The sequence below is a fragment of the Cetorhinus maximus genome, chromosome 29, assembly GCF_964194155.1.
Source record: "Cetorhinus maximus chromosome 29, sCetMax3.hap1.1, whole genome shotgun sequence".
NCBI lineage: Eukaryota > Metazoa > Chordata > Chondrichthyes > Lamniformes > Cetorhinidae > Cetorhinus > Cetorhinus maximus.
The window spans coordinates 14,686,035-14,709,424 of NC_135907.1; the positions used below are offsets into that span (position 1 = coordinate 14,686,035).

The 23,390-nt window shown below is 44.7% G+C and overlaps 1 protein-coding gene across 3 annotated transcripts in view; it reads left to right on the forward strand.

The window, feature by feature from the left end:
- Positions 1–22,453, forward strand: part of LOC144669275 (casein kinase I) — a 72,058-nt gene extending 49,605 nt beyond the window's left edge. For all 3 annotated transcript variants that reach the window (XM_078531605.1, XM_078531607.1, XM_078531606.1), the window contains exons 4-11: positions 4,791–4,939; positions 6,223–6,451; positions 6,852–7,022; positions 8,960–9,108; positions 10,847–11,039; positions 16,544–16,683; positions 19,084–19,145; positions 21,502–22,453. In XM_078531605.1, the coding sequence (XP_078387731.1) occupies positions 4,791–4,939; positions 6,223–6,451; positions 6,852–7,022; positions 8,960–9,108; positions 10,847–11,039; positions 16,544–16,683; positions 19,084–19,116 (1,064 nt within the window). In that variant the 3' untranslated portion in view covers positions 19,117–19,145; positions 21,502–22,453. The remainder of the gene's footprint in view (positions 1–4,790; positions 4,940–6,222; positions 6,452–6,851; positions 7,023–8,959; positions 9,109–10,846; positions 11,040–16,543; positions 16,684–19,083; positions 19,146–21,501) is intronic.
- Positions 22,454–23,390: the final 937 nt, after the last annotated feature.

The window sequence follows — 23,390 nt, forward strand, 5'->3', positions numbered from 1 at the left end:
TTAACTGGACTCCCAACTACACACCCTTTCGGGCAACAGTCCAAAATAGATTCTCGATCTATAAATCATCCAGCAAGATTACTACAAGCACCCACTGTTGCTGTTGGGAGGGATTTCACAGCTGCTTTCTCCTTCTCACTCGACAGTAAAACTCCAAAGGCTTTTTAACACAACCTTGGTTACTTGAACAGCAAACTTCCCTAGCGTAGCTATAGGCTTTTTCCACAAGTCCGTTTCACACAGTCAAGATCTCTCATGGCCACCTCTATATAGCTTTCCATCTTTCTTTAAATGCATTTCCTCCTTTTTTGATCTGTAAATCCCATTGTTTCCACCTGCCTTTGGGATTTACTTATGCCAGAATATAAAAATCTTTTATGTTGTCATTGCGGCCAGCACTTTTGGAAAAATAAAGGTAATAAACTTCGCCTTATTTACCTTGCTAGTTGTAAACATCTTACCGTGTCCATTTGAAAATCAAACAACCTCTCTACTTACCTAAAAATGCAAATCCCCCTTTACTTAGCTTGTCCATTAGCATTTCAAATACCTGTTTTTTTTTACACTTAACCTCTTGGATTTAAGCCATGCAGTCTGCAGTTTACTTAAATTATTCACACAGGCGCACGAACATATTCACAAACATAAGCCTGCTATAAAGTGTCCCACAGTAATATCAGGAAAAATATATTTCCTTTACAGGGGGAGGAGACCAAAAACTAGGGGCCATCAATATAAGATGGTAATAAACGCAATAAGGAATTCAGGAGAAACTCTTTACCCAGAGTGGTTAGAATGTGGAACTTGCTGCAGTAGTTTAGGTAGACATATTTATCTAGCTTCACCTTAAATTTTTTTATTCTTTCATGGGATGTGGCCGTCACTAGCTAAGCCAGCATTTTTATTGCCCAGCCCTAATTGCCTTGAAGGTGGTGGCGAGTCACCTTCTTGAATCACTGAAATCCATATGGTGTAGGTACACCCACTGTGCTTTTGGGGAGAGGTTCAGTATTTTAACTTGGCGACATTGAAGGAATGGCGATATAGCTCCGAGCCACGGTGCTGTGTGGCCTGGAAGGGAACTTGCAGGTGGTGGTGTTCCTATACATCTGCCCTTATCCTTCTAGATGGTAGTGGGTTTGGAAGGTGCAATCTAAGGAGCCTGGGTGTGTTGCTGCAGTGCATCTTGTAGATGTAGCCACTGTTGGCAGTGGGAAGAGTACGTGTTGAAGGTAGTGGATAGGGTGCCAATCAAGTGGGCTACTTTGTCCTGTATGGTGTCAAGCTTCTTGAGTGCTGTTGGAGCTGCATTCATCCAGGCCTGTGGTGAGTATTCCATCACACTCCTGATTGTGCCTTGTAAATGGTGGATAGACTTTGGAGGGTCAGAAGGTGAATTACTCTCTGCAGAATTCCCAGCCTCTGACCAGCCCTTGTGGCCACAGTATTTATATGGCTAGCCCAGTTAAGTTTCTGGTCAATGGTAACCCCCAGGATGTTGATCATGGATTCAGGAATAGTAATACCATTGAATGCCGAGGGGTGATGGCTAGATTCTCTCTTGTTCGAGATGGTCATTACACGCCTCTTGTATGGCGTGAATGTTAATTGTCACCCCAAGCCTGGATATTGGCCAAGTCTTGCTGCATTTGAACATGGACTGCTTTAGTATCTGAGGAGTTGTGAATCATGCTGAACATTGTGTAATCATCAGCGAACACCCCCACTCCTGACCTTATGATGGAAGGAAGGTCACTGATGAAGCAGCTGAAGATGGCTGGGCCTAGGATGCTACCCTGAGGAACTCTTGCAGTGATGTCCTGGGACTGAGATAATTGACTTCCAACAACCACAACCATCTTCCTTTTGTGCTAGGTATGACTCCATCCAGCGGAAAGTTTTCCCCCTGATTACCATTGACTCCAGTTTTGCTAGAGCTCCTTCATACTACACTTGGTCAAATGCTGCCTTGATGTCAAGGGCAGTGACTCTCACCTCACCTCTGGAGTTCAGCTCTTTTTATCCATGTTTGAACTAAGGTTGTATTGAGGTCAGGAGCTGAGTGGCCCTGGTGGAACCCAAACTGAGCGTCAGTGAGCAGGTTATTGTTAAGCAAGTGCTGCTTGATAGCCCTGTTGATGACCCCTTTGATCACTTTACTGATGATCAAGGATAGAATGAGTTGTAATTGGCTACGTTGGATTTGTCCTGCTTTTTGTGTATAGGACCTACCTGAGCAATTTTTCACATTGCTCGGTAGATGCCAGTGTTTTAGCTGTACTGGAACAGCTTGGCTATGGGTGTGGCATGTTCTGGAGCACAAGTCTTTACTATTGCCAGAATATTGTCATGGCCTGTAGCTTTTGCAGTATTCAGTGCCTTCAACCATTTTCGATATCAGGTGGTGTGAATCGAATTGGCTGAGGACTGGCACCTATGATGCTGGGGACCACTGGAGGAGGCGGAGATGGATCATCCACTTGGCATTTCTGGCTGAAGATTGTTGCAAATTCTTCAGCCTTAACCTTTACACTGAAGTGCTGGGCTCCCCCATCATTGAAGACGGGGATATTTGTGGAGCTGCTTCTTCCAGTGCCACTTATCAGCCCAACCTTGAATGTTGTCCAGGTCTTGCTGCATTTGGGCATGAACTATATCAGGAGCTATGTGAGAAGAAAATGTGTTAGAAATAAATAAATGGAAGGATTTGCTCATGGGGTGGAGGCTTATGTGGAGCATGAGCACCATAGATTATTTGAGCTGAATTACCTGTTTCTGTGCTCTAAGTACTATGTAATTTATCCCATCAATCTATGATCTTTCTAGTTCTGAATGCAACACATGCAGTATTTAAGTTTCTGCATTGTTCATAATTTGATAGTGAGGTTTTTAAAATGGATGTACAAGGGTTGTTAATGTTTTAGAAATGGGTTTTCATTTCCTCTTCCATCACACTGGCTCCAACAGCACCAAAATGAGTTCCACAAATTCATTTTACCGCTACCAGACTACATTAAATCCTGACCAATATAAATAACATGTTAAAATTACACAGCAAACCAGAGGAAAAAATTTCAGAATTGATGAAAGATGCACACCTCTTTAGTCGTTCACATGTTATTTGCCCTGTATGTGTTCAGCCTTTCCTGTGTTTCTTTAATTTTAGCATTTGCTTTTATCCCTCCTTGGGGTTTAATTGAAATTCTATTTTGAAAGTGCTAACTAACAGTATTTTGTATCTGAGCCCTTTAAAAATGGCATGTGACTTGTCAAGCATATGTGTTTTTCAGTTTTTTTAAATACTTTTGCTGGGCAGACTGAAGATTGGTATATCCTGGGAATTAAACCTAAAGTTGAGCAGCAGGTAGATTCTCTCTCAACTCTGCCCCAGTGTCAGTGCTACAAAATTTACAAAGTGCCTTTGACAAGGGGGGATAAAAGAAGTGTTTAACAGAACTGAGTGCTAAAAAGCACACCAAGACGGCTGGTGATCAAAGGCTTGGCCAGGTATGGGAGTACAGGCAGGTATGGTAGGACTGGAATGTTGTAATCTAATTAGAATGGGTTGCAGAGTTGGGAATGACAGTGTGGTAGTTCAGCTAACTGTGCAGTTTCCATGTGTGTTAATTTTTGGTCATTAGCCAGGTATTGACTTTATGTTGAAAATAAAACTCGCTTTGTATCCAGATGGTATCAGTTTTTGTGGTGTTGTACAAAAGGACTTGACTAGGGGTGTGTGTGTGTGTAAGCTTGACTCTGTGTCTCTTGAACATAGGAACGTAAGAAATAGGAGCGGGAGTAGGTCATTTGGCTTCAGTGTCAGCAGGGAGGGTTTGTTGGCCAGTGATGTTTTTGATTTGGCGAAATAATTTTGGGGTGCAATCAGGAAATTATGACAATCATCCACCATAATGAAGGCAATAAGATTTAGCTAGAATGAAGATTCTCCTCTGCGCCCCCAATTTGTGCAGATATATATCTCTCCTATGCATGGGATTTTCTGGTAGTTAAAAGGGGGATGAGTGTGTGCGCATGTGCGTAGCTTTTTGATCTAAATGTCGAACCCTGCGCAAGGTTAATATGATGATCAAACAATGACAAGAGAAGCTAAATGTTTCTAACAGTTGACTTGACACTAGCTGACTATTTTAAATTATTGGGATGCAGGATGCCGAGGAACTAATCTCAACAATATTTTTTTTTCTAAAATGTCATCACTAGGCAATAAAACAGCAGAGCTTCCTTCAGAGTGCCTATCCCAGTACCTGAGGGTTTCCAGATCAAAATATTTCAGCATGTCATTTCCTGTTCTAAGCCTCGCATGCCCAGGCACATGGTCTCTGTGACATATGCATGTGTTTTGTTTTTAAGATGTTGTTAAACCGTACTGCAGCAGTCCAGCTGGCACAATTACATCATTCTGAACTGCAGTTTGCACACACGAATGTGCTCAGCACTGAATTTTGATTGCAAAAGGGTTGCTAATGTGTCTGACAAGCTTGGATTTTCTGTGGGCATTAGTAACCCCTTGGTCATTTTCCTTCCCTGCACCTCCCCCACCCCCCACCTTCCCCCCCCCCCAAACCCATGTCAGTTGTGCAGTTTAGAACTGGATTGTAGGTGGATGCTGTAGTGACTGAAGCCGCAGCCAAGTCTTCTTGTAGCTGCTGGCAGTTGTGCAGCTCTCTAATGAACACTTTTTTTTTTCATTTTTAACTTGCTGTTTCCTTTACAATTGTAACGTGTACCTGATGGTAACCTGGCATGTTTTTGGGTTCTGTTATCTGCAGTTGGGATTCCCTCGATTAAATGGTGTGGCGCAGAGGGAGATTACAACGTGATGGTGATGGAGCTGCTGGGTCCTAGTCTCGAAGACCTTTTCAATTTCTGCTCGCGCAAGTTCAGTCTGAAGACCGTGCTCCTCCTTGCAGACCAGATGGTATGGATTTTCAGAATTTTAGTATGTAGCTGGAAAATGGGGAGGGGTAGAATGCATTGTGGTTGAGTATTTGTGCTGGCACAATCTCATTATGTTGTGTCCTAACTCTGTCCCATTTGCCTGTTACCCTTGAGGTATCAGCTGTGGCTCAGTTCATAGCACCCTCGCCTTTGAATCAGAAGGTTGTGGGTTCATGTCCCACTCCTGGAAACCAAGAACTGTGAATGTACTCGAAAGAGTTACATGCGAACTGTTGATAACTCGAAAGAGTTGCACAATCGATAGTGAGGTGTCAGCTGTGGCTCAGTTCATAGCACCCTCGCCTTTGAATCAGAAGGTTGTGGGTTCATGTCCCACTCCCGGAAACCAAGAACTGTGATTGTACTCAAAAGAGTTGCCTGTTACCCTTGTCCTCACATACCTAGCTCAGCTCATAGCCGGACAACGCCTGTTTTAAATCCTAATATGTACTCTCCATCCCTACGTCTGCAACCTCCTTCAACTTCTCTCTCTCTCTCTCTCTCTCTCTCTCTCTCTCTCTCTCTCTCTCTCTGCACCCCCACCCCCCAATTTTAGTTAACTCTGTAGTTCCATGATGTCTGCTTGCGCTCCAGTGAAGCGCATTATCAGTACTTCCGCTTTTAAATGTGCTATATAAATGCAGGTCTTTATCGCTTGCCCCCTGATGCTGGGGAACAGCCGACAGACCATCCTTGCACCAAATCTGTTCATTCAAGCTATAGAAATGATAATTGATGAACAACAGTGAACTGAGTAACAGGAGATGGAATGCAAGGAAAGCAAAAGCAGCAGTCACAGCCACCAATTACACCCTATCAGAATCTAGTTTCATGTTGCTCATACACTCCTAGCTGCAAAGTTGTTGACACTGTTTCTTCGCAGGCCAGGGGCTGAGACTGTACTTGTCTCCTTCCTTGTGCTAATAACTTAAAACTCTTCCATTTTAAAAAAAACACTAAATGAGAACCATTCTGAAACTTGAAATGCAGAATTGCTTCTTGATTTCCAAGTGCCCAAGCAGAACCAGTAATGTGGAAGCACGTCGACCTGCAGGAAATGTAGAGGTTTCAGTTCCTGAAACATTGGTAAACGATGGGCCAAGACTGTTGTGACAAGTTTTTTTTAAAAGAGAGAGTCTGTCACTAGAAGCAAATTAATGTAAGGATCAGGTTGGTGCATCCTTGTAGGCGAATGTATTAAGGAGCAGATTATTGAGTCAATGATTTGATTCTTTGTACTCTTGGCTTAATTATTTTTCCCAGATCAGTCGAATTGAGTACATTCATTCCAAAAACTTCATCCACCGTGACGTTAAACCAGACAACTTCCTCATGGGCTTGGGCAAGAAGGGGAACCTGGTTTATATCATTGACTTTGGCCTAGCCAAGAAGTACCGTGATGCACGGACTCACCAACATATCCCGTACCGGGAAAACAAGAATCTGACCGGCACAGCACGATACGCCTCCATCAACACTCATCTGGGCATCGGTGAGCAAGTGGTTGTTGTGTGACCAATGTAGTACCTACTGAGAAACGGGATTCGAGGGTTCCAATGCTACTAATGGATGAGAAAAGTTAGCAGGAGAAAATTGGTATCTTGGGTGGGTGGGAGGGGAAGTGAGGGAGTCCATGCATGCCAACATCAGTTGTTGCCATGCATGGACTGAAGAAGTGGCGAGCCGGATTGACTGACTGGTCTTGTTCAAAGTTTTATGCTGTAAACACAAGAAGAAAGTACTGTAGAAATGTTTGATGTGGGGAATTGAGAGATGCTTTTTCACAAACATTTGGGGTAGTGGGTTTAAGAGGGGTAATCCCTTAATACCACTGCTAGTTATTCTAAGTAAATCTTAGCTCCTGACTTTTTAAATAAAAAAAATCTCCACAGAACAAAGCCGCCGTGATGACCTGGAGTCACTGGGTTACGTCCTGATGTATTTTAACTTGGGCTCGTTGCCATGGCAGGGACTCAAAGCAGCCACAAAACGGCAGAAGTACGAGCGCATCAGTGAGAAAAAGATGTCGACTCCAATCGAAGTATTGTGCAAGAGCTATCCGTGTAAGTGCCTGCGGTTCCTGTATAAAATGGTTGCTGCTGTTCCATAATGTAGGAACGACAGCCGGTTTTAAGATCTACGTGGATTAGTTCCGCCATGCTCCACCCCTCTCCTGGTGACACTCTGGGTGTTGGTGTCCCTCCAATGCCATGCCCAGGTAGCTGCCCTTCATAGATGAGGCTTGTCAATCATGAAAAACATCGCAGTCAAACCCAGTTGTGCCCTGATTCTGTCGCTGCGCCTGGTTTTGCAGCCCGGTCACTGGGTAGCGATCGCAAGCAGAAACCTTGGCATTTCCTTCCTGCAGTTCCTTTCTTTGTGCCCTGGAACCCGCGAGTGCGTCAGCATGGCTTTTCCATTTTTACATTAAATATGAGTGTGTATTGCTGCTCCAGCTAATAACTCTGAACTCAGCACACGTGGGGGAATTGATCTTTTTGACCTGTATAGCTTTGTACAGCACCAAACAATGTGTGCCTTGGGTATAGCTCACACGATAATTTTCCTTTAGCACAGCCTACAGTGGGGCACTGATGCAATTCTCCACAGGCTCCTCCACGTTACTCCACACCTCCAAATCATGCTCCAGAGTCAGGTTGTTCTACTTGAATTGCCTTGCTATTGACCCAGAAGTAAACCAATTTAGGTTTTCAGTGGCATGCTGAGCTGTTTGACAGATGGGCCCATGTTGGCAGAGAGTTTACCATGTCGCCAGTTTTGAGTCTGGCAGCCTGTTAATTGAATTGATGCCAGGCATGCTGTAAGGAAGTCACCGTCATTTTTAACCTGACATAATGTCGGTGAATGCAAGGCATGGTGACGTGATGTCGTCTTAACACCAGAAGTGCCGAACCGAACTCCTCATTCAGTCTTGGTTAGTACAATTAAGCTGCATATAATTCCTGGTTCCAACACTAACATGGCAGAACTGTTGCTGAGCTGGCATGAAACGCCTGCCTGTATTATTCTTCTGGCCAGTGCTTTTTTTTTTGTCCTTTAATACCAAATATTGCAATGTTTTTGAATGCCCGAGTAATATATAGTAACTCCACTGGCTTCACCTACCCTGATGTATTGGGTTGCTATAGGTATAAACTACATATTGGTATGCATTTCCTGTTGTGATTTTTTTTTCTTAAATATCTGTGTTGCGATGAGATTGCAGGCTCTGATTCTGTGGGGCAAGTTTCTGAATTGCTCCTTAACTTATAAATTTTTATGTCTCAACTTCCCATAGTAATGCTAGGAGGCAATTTCCTGGTAAATACAGTTCGTAATGCACATGGGTGAATTTAACCTTTTGCATTTTTTAACATTGGTCCTACAGCTGTCGTCATGTTTTCAGAGTATTTTTAAGTGCCTTTTCCTGATTGCATTGCTTTTACTATAGATTGGATAGAGCTGAAAGTCCTGCAAAAGATAAATTTGTTTCTCCAGATTTATGGTGATTTGAACTGTTGTTTCTTATTGCTACTTAAAGCTATCCCGATTTCTGTGCTGCTCCCTTATTCTTCCTCCTTCACCTTGCAAGTCGACGCCCCTGCAGTGCAATCCTAGATTGATTGCTTGGTCCTACTTGCCAGTCTTTTCCCAGATCCTCTGAACTAGAAAGTCCGTTCAGTCTTCAATCCTCTGAAGCCTTGCATTGCTTCCCCCCCCCAACTTTTCTGTTCAACATTTAGTTTTTCAGTTGAAGTCGATTGCTATATGATTTGTGGGGTGGGTGGGAGAGAACTTTGCAGATTGTGGGCTAAGTCTGTGCATTTTCTTTTCCCCCCACGTCCCTTGATTCCTTTCACCCTACCCGCCCCTGTCCACTATTATTGCTCATCACTTCAGATCCTCTTACATAGTGTTTATCGCTGTGGTCTTCACAGGCCTGTTTGTGTTTCTGTGATCCTAATCTTTTTGTTTTCCCCCCCTTCCCTCCCCCTCTTAGCTGAGTTTTCTACCTACCTGAACTTCTGTCGCTCCTTACGTTTTGACGACAAGCCCGATTACTCGTACCTGCGCCAGCTTTTCAGGAACTTATTCCACCGACAGGGCTTCTCATACGACTACGTCTTTGATTGGAACATGCTGAAGTTTGTAAGTGCAGGCACATTGTTAAATGTGTTAAGTGTGTAAATTTGGCGGATTTTTTTTTTTCCGTCTGGAATGTTAACCGCAAGAAAATTGTGCTTTTATATAGTGTCAACACCTTTCTTGGGACGCCTTGAAGCATTTCATGTGCACCACGCTTACTTTGAGCTGCAGCAACTCCTGTAGGAATACCAGGCAGGAACATAAAGTTACATTGCACCTATAGCAACCTCCAGGCGTCTCTATGCTTAACCATGAGGCAGCTGTGGCTTGGGCAGCACACTTGTCTCCAAGTCAGGTTGTGGGTTCAAGTCCTACTTAAGGGACTGGAGCGCAAAATCTAGGCCCAGAATACAGCACAGTACTGAGTGCGTGCTGCACTGTCTGAGGTGTTATCTTTTAGAATTAGACTTCAGAACAGAGGTCCGGACTGAAGAACAGGGTAGTTCTCTCTGATGTCCTGTCCAACGCAACCGACAATATTGTTTTTTAAAAATATATTATCTAGCCGTTTTCATATTGTAGGCCCTTACGATGCTCATAGTGGCTGTGCTATCAAGTGCCTTGGGATGCTCTATGGTTGTAAAAGGCACTATACAAATGCAAGCTTTTCTTTAATAGACAATTATATGTTGAAGTGCTGCTGTCCATATAAATAAAAAGCTGAAAAATGATATCTTTACATTTAGAAAGCAGAGTAATGTGTTTAAATGGGGAAGGGATCTCTTTGTGCTGTAATACGTTAAAGCCCACTTTTATACCCGGAGGCCCAACCATTGCGATCCAAAAGGAACCATCCCAACAGTAAAGAGAAACTCGTCCCCGTTGGTCACCGGCCACCGATTTGTCTTGTTTATTTTTAGTTAAGCTGCCAAGTCACATGCCTCTGAGTAATTGCAGTGTGAAATTCTTCAGTTCAGCTTCTTATGCAGAGGGTTTGGTGATTCACCTCAAGGTGATTCGTTGTCGAATGGCTTTTACTTCAAGTGTTGACAATCCGTGTACCTCGACCAACAGTCCCCGTGCAGCATAGCCCTGAACACTAGCTTTCCCCCATCCTTTACCTACAGCACCCATGTTTTTTTTAAATTCGCCCTTTTATTAATATTTCCCATGGAAAAATCCCAAATTCTCCCATCGCTAGCCTTGCCCCCCCCACCCCTTACACTAACCACATGTTTGGCATCAATCAGTAAGTGCTTGGTCCCAGGCATTAGATCTGCACACCCCACAGGAGAATATCTGAGGAATGACAGAGCTCTGGGCCCCCATTCCTTTCCCACTCAACCTTGTGTGCGAAGTGATGGAGGAATGCCTTGCATGCTTGGAAAAGAGGTACTACAATATAATCATGTCTTTTGTTTGGAATAGGCCAGCAAAATAGAGAGGGAATTAATTATTAAAGATCAACAGAGAATAGCCAAAAGATGGGACACTTGGAAAAAGTGTTCAAGAAAGGGATAGCTGGACAGTCAGCATATGGAAGAGGGAATGGTCAGTGGTTTGGGTGGAAAGTGAATTGGTTGCTTTGCCTCTTGGTTGAAGAGTTCTAACTGATTTTGAAACCCATTTACCAATGCTCTTGGTGCCTGGGTATTGCTGTCAACTGGAATTGGCACATGCGTTCTTTTTTCCTGACATTTTGATTTCCTTCCCCTTTCTTTCCCTCCAAACCCACACCCACCAAAATACATTGCATTGCCATTCAGTATGGGGCCAGTGACCTTTTTCCTGATTTTTGCAGGGCGCAGGGCGGACCCCAGAGGAAAGTGAGCGTGAGCGCAGGGAGCATGAACGGGAAGAGCGTGTGGTGCAGACACGCAGTTCAGCCACGCGAGTCCTCCCACCCGGAACGGGGGCCGGGGCAGTGGGTAACCGGTTACGGAATGGACAAGACGCGGTGCTGCCTACTCAAGCATCTCGGGCACAGCAGTCTGGTCAGTATTCTCTCTCCGTGTATTGCAATATGGTAGCAATTCACAGCTTTTGATATTCAGGGATCCTAAGCAGTCGGTTGAGTTCTTTCAAAGCATAACACAACATGTCTCTCGGTTCAGTTGAAAGCACTGTTGCAGCAGATTTTGGGTTGTGGAGTCAAATTCCATTCTCAAATTAGGAACAGGAGTAGGCTATTTCGCCTCTCAAACCTGTTACCTGTTATGGCTAATGTTATGATCGCAGCTGATACTCCTGGACAAGTAAGATATCGGGGTGGAACCGGCTTGATAGAGCCTAGCTTTTATTTTTTGTTTAGAAAAGTGGAGGACAGCTAGTGAGCAGAGTCACAGGAGTCAGCTGATGAACTTTTAACATAAGAATAAAACATTTATTAAACAAGAAAAGATGAACTATGTTACAATACTCCTTCACCCACAACTATACCTTCACAGATATTTACAGATTCGTAAGAATGACACAAGTTACAAAAGCTATCTTATACAGTCCATGTAAACCAATAGGTGACCTGTGGTCAGACACACCACACTCTGAAACTAAGTGACAGATGCCACCCCAAACAGTTGCTCTGGAGATGTCATCAGCTTCCCTCAGATGCTTGTCGCACTGGGAGCTCACCTGGCCTCACTGAACTCTGCCTTTCACGCGAGGGTTTCCAATCTCCACTCTTGAAGAACTCGCTTTGGAAACTTCTCCCAAACGAAGCTTTCTCTCGGACGCCTTCCACAAGGATCCACCTCCAGGGTTTCCACCTCCCCTTCCGATTTTCCTCCCCTGGATCACCACGTGCATTCAAGCTTTGCCTTCCACGCACTCTCTCTTGGATACTCAGCTGTGCCAACAGAGCACTACTGCTTCACATGCCCATAGTGAGGAGTCACTAGCCTTTGGCTGTCTTCTCGGATCTTTTGGCTTCTCGCAGGCTGCTTCCTGCAGCTGCTTCTCTTTGATTCGGAGCCTTTCCGTCTGCTCCTTGCTTTCACTTCCACTGAACCGGACCTATTCCCAATTCCTGTTCTTGTTCCTTGACTTGTAAGTGACTTGTCTTCCTGGGACTTTCTTTGGTTCCCACTCCCTGGTTTCTGGGACTTTCTTTTCTTTTGGGGGAAACCTGCTCTCTGCAATTCCCTCTCCTGTCTAGCTTCCTCACCTTGTGGTATCCACCGACCAACTAAACTCAAACTGCTTTTCTGCTCTCTGTCTCTCTCTCTACGTGAACCTCCTTTGCCAGGCAACAGCACAGTTTTTTTTTCTCTACTTTGTTTTAACTTCCCTAAGCCACTTCAAGGGTTGTAAAACCTCCATTTAAAATGCAGGTGTACAAACAAACCCACAGACTTGCAGGCAACATTCTCCTGGAGAAAAACTCTAAATAAAACTAGACCCAGGTTTCGCCCTTTTAACCCACAAATAAAACATATAAATTAAACTTAAAGCTAAAACTTAAGAATAAGCTATAGTTTTAAGTTTTTAATACAAATATAACTTAAAACTAATTCTAGTTCCTAACACTAATCTGTGACCTAACTCTGTATACTTGCCTTTGCCCATAGTTTTGTTAACCAAACGTATTAAAAGATATCAATCTCTGATTTTAAAATTAATAATTAACCCAGCCTCAGCTGCCATTTAGTGTGTTAACTAGCTTACACTGTATAGAAGTGTTTCCCAACTTAAGTCCTGAAGGACTGGCTCTAATTTTTTGGACCGTGTCCTGTAGTCCTAGCCTCCCCAGTAGAAATAGTCTCTCTCTCTCTCTATCGACCCTTTATGTTGATCTTAATTTCTTAAATTTTGATCAAATTATGCCTTAACCTTCTAAATTCCAGAAAATGCAATTGTAGTTTGTGTAATCGCTCCTTAACTAAACCATTGGAATTCAGATATCATTCTGGTTAAAAACAGAAAATGCTGGAAATACTCAGCAAACTTTCCTCTGCAGTATTTGCTGCATTTTCTGTTTTCATTCCTGATGCCCTGCATCTACAGCGTCTTGCTTTTGTAGCATTCTGCTAAATCTTTGCTGCACCTCCCTCGCAGGACCAATATATCCTTCCTAAAGTATGGTGCCCAGAACTGCTTATAGTACTCCAGGTATGGTCTAACCAGGGCTTTGCATAGCTGTAGTATGACTTCTAGCCCCTGTTTCCTAGTGCTCTGAATATAAAGGCCAACATTCACTAGCTTTTTTTGTACCGTTCCATGATATTTTAACGATCTATGCACAGGAACCACAAAGTTTCAGTGGGCCTCCACTGCTTCTAGCTTTTCACCATTTTATAGAAGTACCCTGTTCTATCCTTTCAAGTTCAAAATGAATGACCTTACATTTTCTTGTATTGAAATATTTTCAATATTCATCTAATCTATTAATTACTCTGTTATCCTTCCACTTACCTACACTAAAGGTTGTTTTAAAATTAATTTATGGGATGTGGGCGTCGCTGACCATGCCAGCATTTATTGCACATCCCTAATTGCCCTTGAGAATGTGGTGGTGAGCTGTTGCCTTGAACTGCTGCAATCTCTGGTGTAGGTACACCCACAGTGCTGTTCGGGAGGGAGTTCCAGGATTTTGACCCAGCGACAGTGAAGGAACGGCGATATAGTTCCAAGACAGGATGGTGAGTGGCTTGGAGGGGAACTTCCAGATGGTGGTGTTCCCATGTGTCTGCTGCCCTTGCCCTGCTAGATGGTAGTGGTCGTGGGTTTGGAAGGTGCTGCCTAAGGAGCCTTGGAAAGTTTCTGCAGTCCACTTTGCAGATGGTACACACTGCTGCCACCGTACGTTGGTGAAGGGAGTGAATGTTTGTGGATATGGTGCCAATCAAGCTACTTTGTCCTGGATAGTGTTGAGCTTCGAATGTTGTGGGAGCTGCACTCATCCAGGCAAGTGGGGAGTATTCCATCACACTCCTGACTTGTGGCTTGTAGATGGTGGGCAGGCTTTGGGGAGTCAGGAGGTGAGTTACTGGCTGCAGGATTCCTGGTCTCTGACCTACTCTTGTAACCACAGTATTTATATGGGTAGTCTGGTTCAGTTTCTGGTCAATTGTAACTCCTAGGATGTTGATAGCGGGGGTTTCAGCGATGCTAATGCCATTGAATGTGAAGAGGCGATGGTTAGATTCCTTGTTGTTGGAGATGGTCATTGCCTGCCACTTGTGTGGCGTGAATGCTACTTGTCAGTTCAAGCCTGGATATTGTCCAGGTCTTGCTGCATTTGCACATGGGCTGCTTCAGCACCTGAGGAGTCGTGAATGGTGCTGAACACTGTGCAATCATCAGTGAACATCCCCGCTTCTGACCTTATGCTAGAAGGAAGGTCATTGATGAAGCAGCTGAGGATGGTTGCGCCTAGGACACTACCCTGAGAATCTCCTGCAGTGAAGTCTTGGAACTGAGATGATTGACCTCCAACCACCACAGCTTCCTTTGTTCCAGGTATGACTCCAACCAGTAGAGAGTTTTCCCCCTGATTCCCATTGACTCCAGGAGCTAGGTCTCCTTGATGTCACGCTCGGTCAAATGCTGTCTTGATGGCCAAGGGCAGTCCCACTCACCTCATCTCTGGAGTCCAGCTTTTTAGTCCATGTTTGAACCAAGATTGTAATGAGGTCAGAGCTGAGTGAGGTGCAGCCTATGGTTGTCATCAGCAAACTTGAATATGATTGTGTGCCTCCCATCATACACAGCAACTTGTATTTATATGGCACTTAGAAACACAGGAAATTAGAGGCATGTCATGCCTGTGGCCAGCTGTAAAAGAGTGATTTGCCTAAGCATAGAGCTGGCATAGACCTGATGGGATGAATGGCCTCCTTCTGTGCTGTAACCTTCTGTGATATAAGTTCATATAAATAACGCCCATCGATGTCCCTAATCCACTACTTTAGTCACCCCTTCAAATAAAAATTGCCAAGTTCGTCAACCATGACTTATCCTTTACAAAACCATGCTGGCTCTCTCCCACCAGCTGAATGTTTATGCTGTTTAGTCACCTTATCCTTAATTACAGACTCTAGTAATTTCCCGACAACCGATCTTAGGTTGTATGATATAACCTTAATAAATCTGGAATATAAAGCTGATGTCAGTAATGGTGACCATGAAACCATCGTTGATTGTTGTTTTTAAAAAAAAAAAATGCATTTTGTTCACTAATATCCTTCAGGGAAGGAAATCTGCCATCCTCACCTAGTCTGGCCTATGTGTGACTCCAGACCCACGGCAGCCGCAGAACCCTATTGGGTCATTACCCTCCAGTGATATAAGCATTCCAGTTTAAAGTTAAATTTAAATTCTTCTGTGAAAATTAGTTTTTTTAAGTTCTGCCTTCCAACAAAAGCTCTTTGTATCTGCTGCTATTGTTTGTCTCAAACCCAGGACCCACCCTTGCTCTGTTTGCTGAATTATCTAATCTCAGCCACCATAACAGTAGACTGGTTTAGCTTCTATCAGTTACCCGGACTGTGGACGTGTGAAATTGGCCAGGATTCCTGTTTTCCTGTTTTTGTTTTACCTTTACTCTTTCATGGGAGGTGAGCATCACTGGCAAAGCCAGCATTTGTTGTCCATCCCTAATTGCCCTTGAACTGAGTGGCTTGCTCGGCCATTTCAGAGGACAATTAAGAGTCAACTGCATTGCTGTGGGCCTGGAGTCACGTGTAGGCCAGACCAGGTAAGGACGGCAGATTTCCTTCCCTAAAGGGCATTAGTGTGAACCAAATGGGCCTTTACAACAATCAGTCATCGATCTGATTGTTGTCAAGGTCACCATCACTGAGACCAGCTTTATAATTCCAGATTTATTAATTGAATTTAAATTCCACCAGCTACCCTGGTGGGATTTGAACCCATGTCCTCAAGAGCATTAGCCTGGGCTTCTGGATTACCCGTCTAGACATCACCACTATGCCACCATCTCCATCTGACCCTGATGGCTACCCACTGCGAACCTATGGAGCAGGGAAAAGCATGTGGGTGAGTTGTCAAATGAGACGGGATAAGAAACCAAAACGCTCCTCCTTCCCCCTTTCATGGTAGAATGTGTCACAAGCCCTGCCACCCCCTGGCATCTAGAATCCCAGCTAAAAAGTATGGCTATTTGGCCAGCATATTGAACAGGATGAGTATGAAACAACCATGTGGCAGAGCTCAATACCTTCAGGAGAACAGGAAAGAGGTTTATTGGTAAACTTTTTACGGAGTTGAAGGTGAATGTAGAAGACTTAATTCTGAGGGGAATGCTGGAGCTCAGCACTGTGCTTGGTGTATAGACTGTTGTGAGGTGGTTTAGTTACTTTCATCTTGGCTCTGCATTCAGTACAAGTTGGCCTTGTCGAGACAGATAAGCAGAGCATTCCAGTTAAACGCCATCTCTGAAGTGTTTCCTGCTGACGAACAGAAAACCAAACCCTTTTTTTTCCTCCTGTGCGACAAATGCGATTCAACAAAGTGCCTTTGTGTTTTCCTTTTGTTGCAGCTAATACCTCACCGAGACCCATCTCTCGGGCCGAGAGAGAGCGCAAAGTGAGCATGAGGTTACATCGAGGCGCTCCCGCCAACGTTTCTTCCTCTGATCTCACGGCGCGGCAAGATGCTTCACGCATTTCAGCATCACAGGTACTGACTGGGCTGCCACCATTTCCTTGTCACCGTGACGTTTTAATTAACTTTGGGCAGGGTGGGGGGGGGGCGGGAGGGCGTTGGCTGTTGAATCTTGTGATTAGCAATGGCGTGAGAGCCTGGTGACATGGAAAGGCGGTGTTGCGATTCCGTCACGGGAAAGGAGGCCTGGATTAATGCAGAGATCGACTTTGAATTCCACCACAAATTGAATTCTTTATATATTTTTTAAAAACCTGTAAAAAGGACCATGAGGCTTTTTTTTTAAAAAAGGAAGCCTGTATTTGTAAGGCCTGACCTGTACCTGCCTCCAGTCCCACACGTGGCTGATTCTTAACGTTCCTCTGAAGTTGATGAACAAGTGACTGAGACCCATTTAGTGATGGAGTGGAAAGGCACGTGTGTATCACCTTTCGTGCCTCTAGAAAGCTGCCCTTTGTACAACTGTTCACAGCTTTGTAGATTATCTGGGAGGAGGCCTTGTGACGCAGTGGGTAGTGGCCCCGCCTCTGAGCCAGGAGCTCCGGGTCCGTGTCCCATCCCAGGGCTCGATGGCCGTGGAAGCTGTATTTGCAAACATGGCCAAACAGGTTGAGTACCAACCTGCAAATCCTTCCAGCACTTACCAATGGCCAGCAGTAAGAGCGGGGAGAGATTCCTGGCCAGCCATCTGATGGCAAGAACATTGGAGTCTCCATCGCTGTCCAGAGCTCCAGACTACAATATGCAAGTTGCGACACAACACTTCACCACATCACCACAAGAGTGTCTGGGGTTAGGGAGCTGTTGGGTTGTTGAAATCGAGCAGTTGTGTTGTAACTTCCAGTAACTTCTGTATTGTTTTGCAAAGGGATACTTCTGCCTCACGAATTTTGACTCATGCTGGACTGCAGTGCCATCAATGCTTGCTGCTGTCCGATGGCAGTACTAGCATAAGTGTAGATGATTGCTGGCAGGCCATTGCACTCTGGAAGCCTTCACTGCCAAGCTTGATTTTTGCCTGACAAAGAATGGCTACTTTAACTTACAACCTTCTCCCCAGCCTTTGGCTAACCGTAGTATGCTCACTTCTCCTCTGGCGAGAAGAGGATATCTTTAGTTGGCCAAAAAAAGTAGTTTTGTCAAGTTGTCAGTCAAGTGACAGAGAGAGGGTGACGAGTTGGTAATTAAAAACAGAAAATACTCAAAACAGGTCAAGCAACATCTGTGGAGAGCGAAACAAGAGTTTAATGTTCTAGATCAGTTCTGCTGAAAGGTCACTAATGGAAAGGATTATTGACCCTGAAAGGTTAACTCTGTTTCTCTCTTCACAGCTGATGCCAAACCTGCTGAGTATTTTCAGCCCTTTTATTTGAATTTCCGAGCATCTGCAATGTTTTGCTGTTGTCACAAGTTTTTCTTTTTGCCTTCCAAGTAGTGTTTTTTCTTTTTTTGCAGTTCAGAACAGAATGTGAATTGGCCTGCTACTGCACAGATCTGTCTTCTAACTGCATGTATTGTTAATTCCTCTGCTGTGAGACCTGTGCGGTAAAAGTACCGCAGCAGGGAGGCTGCTCATCATACAGCTCTTTGGGGCCCTCTAGTGGTGCACCCCAAAGTTGTTGCAACACAAAGACAGAAATACTTGGATCATGAGCAACCCAAATGCTTTAACTGTTGCCAGATGTCCGATAGGTTTGATTTCATATTCTCCCACTCGTTCTCACGTATGCACATGTGCACACACCTGCCTCCCCCTGTTTTATTTCAAACCCAAATTTCCTCCAGATAGAAAGTGTGTGCATTTTTGTTTATGTTGGTATAAACTCTCTGCTGGAGTATGGTCCAGTGGGTACTGATTGGCCTCCCTCTGCATCTCCAACCAACTGTCCGGCATGCTATTGCAGCTGAGCCTGATTCTTTCCTCATCCAACAGGTGCATGTTTCAGGCACGGTTCATTGGATAGTGAGCAGGAGTAGGAACCCAGTCTTTTCCCCTCTGTCCGTTCGCCCATTCCTGGGGCCAGTGGTAGTGCGTCCCCCATGTGTGGTCAGCACAGAGACTGGGCACTGAACCTGGGAGGGGGGCGCCTTTGTCTTTGCGTCTTCACATACTTGGCCTGGGGGAATTCACAAAGTAATTCAACAGGTAGAGAAAACAAAACTGCCCAAGTAATAGCAGGCTGCAGGAGAATCGGAAGTCAGGCTCGTGGGCAGGGGGTGGTGGTGGTGCTTAGGAAGCGAGTGCCAGTCAGTTGGCTGGTCTCACTAACATGACAATGTTTTGTTTCCAGCTGATGAACTGATTGAAAATAGCTGAATTTGTGTACTTCTTTCATTGATTGGTAAACTTAATACTCCTTTTGTTTTGCGAGGGTGATCATTACAACCATCATCTCACTCTTGTCTCCTTTGCAGACCAGCATGCCCTTTGAACATCTGGCAAAGTGACTAGTGTCCCTCGATCAGCAGGTAGTTTGGTAAGTGGCTCTTCAGTTTCCTTCATGTGCATGATGAGGTGGGGAAGGCGGTGGCATTACCGGTAATGTCACTGGACTAATAATCCAGAGGCCCAGGCTATAATGCTCTAGGGACATGGGCTCAAATCCCACCATGGCAGCTCGTGGAACTTAACTTCAATTAATGAGTCTCAATAATAGTGACCATCCCCGTGGGGGCGGGGGTGGGAAAAGATGCCATCTGGTTCACTAATATCCTTTCGGGAAGGAAATCTGTTGTCCTTACCCGGTCTGGCCTACATGTGACTCCAGACCTGCAGCAATGTGGTTGACTCTTAACTGCCCTTTTACAACTATAAAAATTAATATGGATGCTTAAGTATATGTTTATAATATTTGCTCATGAGCAGTAGTTAAGAGGAAGGTAGATAAGCATGCAGGAGAAAGGAATAGAAGGTTATGCCAAAGGGGTTAGCTGAAGCGTCGGAGGAGGCTTGTATGGAGCATAAACACATATATATGGAGTAGTAGACAGCCTTCTGTGCTGTGGACTCATAAGGTGCAAGTTGCACACTGTAGCATCAAATATAAATTTCAGCTGATGTTCATTGAGTGCTGTAATGTTGGAAGTTGTTGCCAGCATAGTGAATGCTGCTGCTAGTAAGCTGTGCACTCCATAAGGTTTTGGGTTCAGTCTTTTTTTCCTGCACAGATCTGTAGTCTCCCCTGATGTGTAGCCACAAGCACTTCCTCTGATACCTGATGTCCACTTTCTGCTTCGGTTGGAACAGGAGTAGACCATTTAGCCCCTCAACCTGTTCTGCTATTCAGTGAGGTCATGGCTGATCTGCGACCTAAATCCTTGTACCTGTTTTTGAGCCATGTTCCATAATGCCTTTGGTTAACGGAAGCTTGCCAATCTCCGAATTAACAATTAATCTAGCGTCGATTGCTAATTGTGGAAGAGAGTTCCAAATTTCCAACATGGTGGCACTGGTTGTGGTTGTCTTAAACATGGAATAAATCGTCGGTTCGTTGTGTGTGAGGGGTTACCAAGTGAAATTCATGTTCGTCATTTAAAGTGCCTGTATAAAATTGACTTGGTTTGAGAAGCTCCCCTTCCCCCTCATGTTCTAGTGAGCGAGTGCACCACTCAATTAATGAGGCTACAACATCATCCAGCACATGGACCTGTGTACGTTTAATCTGATAGCTTTGTCCTTGCCTTTTTAGTATTGATTCCTTGCATAAGTATGGATTCATATTTCAGTGACCATTGTTGAGCCTTGGGTGCTGTTTGACTGGGGCGGGGGAAGTGGGACAAGCTGAGCCAAATCTTCTCCGCCATTCTTTTGAGACTCGGACGAGGCAAGCATGGCTGCGTTTGTTGCCCTATCTCAACTTGCCCAGTGAAAGTGGTAGTGGGCCTTCCCCTTAGCACCATTGGCTATCTCTTTCATCTTGTCCTCTGCTTCTGCTGTTCTGGACTGTAGGGAATCCCAGGTCCCGGCTCAGCATCATGAAGTAATGGTGCTGCCAGTCCCAAGTCGGGGCGCAGTGTGGCTTGGGAAGAATATTGGAGGTGATGCTGTTTCTGTGATCTTGCTGCTTGTTAGGGCCTCTGGTGCTGGGAGTGTAAATGTGCTCTGCACCCAGACCTCCACTAGGAGTCGCCAGGCCTTGATTAGAAACAGAAGATTGTCTTTCACTTTGGCATCCCAAAAGACACTGGCCAGTCACAGGCGCCGTGCAGTGCCTCACCCTTCAGTTGGCTAATTTCGCACAGTTTGAAACTTGGTGCCTCCATATCACCGTATGGCACTGATGGGATAAACTTGCTGAGCATCCAGCTTGTGCCAAAGATCGCAGGTTCGGTTGGCCAGGCTTGATTAACTGATAGCCAGAGTTGCAGGTTCCTAATCGCAACCTGGCTTAGGGAGGGGTTTAAATTGCTGCTAACAGTAGCCGATGAACCACCCTCCAATTGGAAGCTCCTGGTTTGAGACGGGATCCATCTCCACTTCTTTGCCATCAGTGGTTAAGCAAATTCTGGCTGTCCAAATTGAGACGCTCCATAGGTCAGTTGGATGAGTACCAAGTTCCCTAGGAAACATGTAGCAAGTTCATAGGGTGAAAGGAGAGAACTGGGGAATCGATGTCCCCTCTAACTTCTGTTTACTGTGTGCGGTCGATTGTAGCACTGCACGGTTCCTTTAAGATTGACACATGCACACATCTTAAAGGGCACATTGCTTGTTCCATGGTCTGTTTGTTCCCTGCCGTCACATTCCCAATTGCTGTAGCAATGCAAATTAAGGAAACATTGGTTGGGATAACGCTTTAATAACGGTGAACTCTTTCTTTCTCCCACCTCCAGATTCCTTCGCTGATTTTCGCCAATGATGGGGGCGATTTCTCCAACATTGACCACTGCGATGGAGCTTTCAGGGAGGATATCAGAACAGGGCTCGTATTCACCCACTATTTTATTTGTGCGAGAATAGAGGATGCAAGGCCTCCATTTCACTCTGAGCACGCTTACAATGATCTTGTGTCAATCACCTCAGATTTATTATATACTTTCTTTTTCCCCCCGCTTGTTTGGAAGTTTTCTTTTCCTGGAAGAAAACCCAGATTTAATTTTGCACCTCCCCCCCCCCCCCACCCCCCCCAAACCAACCCCCGGAAAGAAGTTCTGCCCCCCACCCTCAAATAGTCAAGGACTTCGAACTTTCCAAACAAACAGCCAATTATAAAGAAGCCGCCTGTCTGTTTTCCCCCTCCTTTCAAACGCTATCCCTCCCCTTCTCTGAGAGCGCGTGCTCACCTCCCAAAATGTAGTTAAATGCTAGGAGGTGAAGGAAAGAGGAAGCAAATAATTAAAAATGGCTTTGACAAGACCCCTTTTTTTTTTAGGACATGTAGTAGCCTCTTGTCCCAGTAATACCAAGACTGGTCATTTTTGTATATTAAAAACAAAACGGGGAAGCCCTCCCCCACCACAGCATGAATTTTAAGTTAAGCAACCCAGCCCCGAGGTGGCTTGGCACTCAACACCTCGTACTGCAACTGAGGGCAGTTGTAGCCTTCAGCGTCCTGGTATGGCCAAAGTGGTACTGGAATCGCCCTTGGCTTAGGTGACAACACTGCGATTCCTGTACGTAAAGAGTTTATTTCAGGCCATCTACTTCTCCACTGCAAAAAAAAATAATTCAATCTCAATTTTCCAACTCCTTGTCGGTGTTAAAATCACTTCCTAGCCTGTCCTCTGTCTCCAGGGTGACTAGACTGTCATGTTTTAAAAAAAAAGTAACTCTTTTGCATATATTTTAAGGAAAAAGAGCAACACGATTTTTAAATAGAAGCACTATTCGTGTGAAGGGGGTGGGGAAATCTTTCAGCAAACACTCATTAAAGAGTGTGTGTGTGTGTGTGTGTGTGTGTGTGTGTGTCCAATCAGAACCGTTTGTCCTTTTTGTGTCAACTATATATATAATATATCATATATGTATGTATTACGGTGTATATATATATAGTGTTGACAAAACCAGTGGCATTGGAACCGCATTGGCTGCTAATTTTTGAAGAATGTGTATATATTTATTTTGTAGGGTATTGTTTTAAAAGCTTTATTGTGTTCGGTTGGTCCTGTTTCCTTTCAAAAAGTAAGAAAAACTTCGGGGAGGGTGGGGCTGCAGGGAAATCTGGATGAAGGTTCTTAATCCAGGTGTTAACATTTCAGTGCCACATTCCCATTCACCACCCCCGCTCGCCGATCTACAGGTTAAGGACATTTAGCCAAACCAACACTCGATATTACATTTTGTTGTTTTTTTTTAAAAAAAAAAGGCGAGCCAGTGTGATTTTTGATTTTCGTCGCTGTTTTGCCAACATCTGGAGTCCATTTCCTCGACGGCGAGTCCTCTGACGTCAGGTGGGCATGGGGCTTAATGCCATGTGCTGGCATCTCTTGCTTAACTACCCAGAGAACGATCTGAGCACGCGCAGAGCCTTGTAACCTGGTAGTTCTGAAATGCACGACGTTCAAGACATTCAGGGGAAGATGAAGACCTGGAAAGACAGCTTTGTAGTGAGCTGGTTCAAATAAAAATCTTTTTTTTTTTTTTTTTGGCTGTCAAATTGCCAACGTGGGCTTATGCTGCACTTCTCCCCACCCCCCTCCCCCTCCCCTATCAACAACCACGGCTCAGGCAGATCCAAAGGGGCTCCTGTTATCCTGCACAAATAAGACGGTGCAGGTGGTGG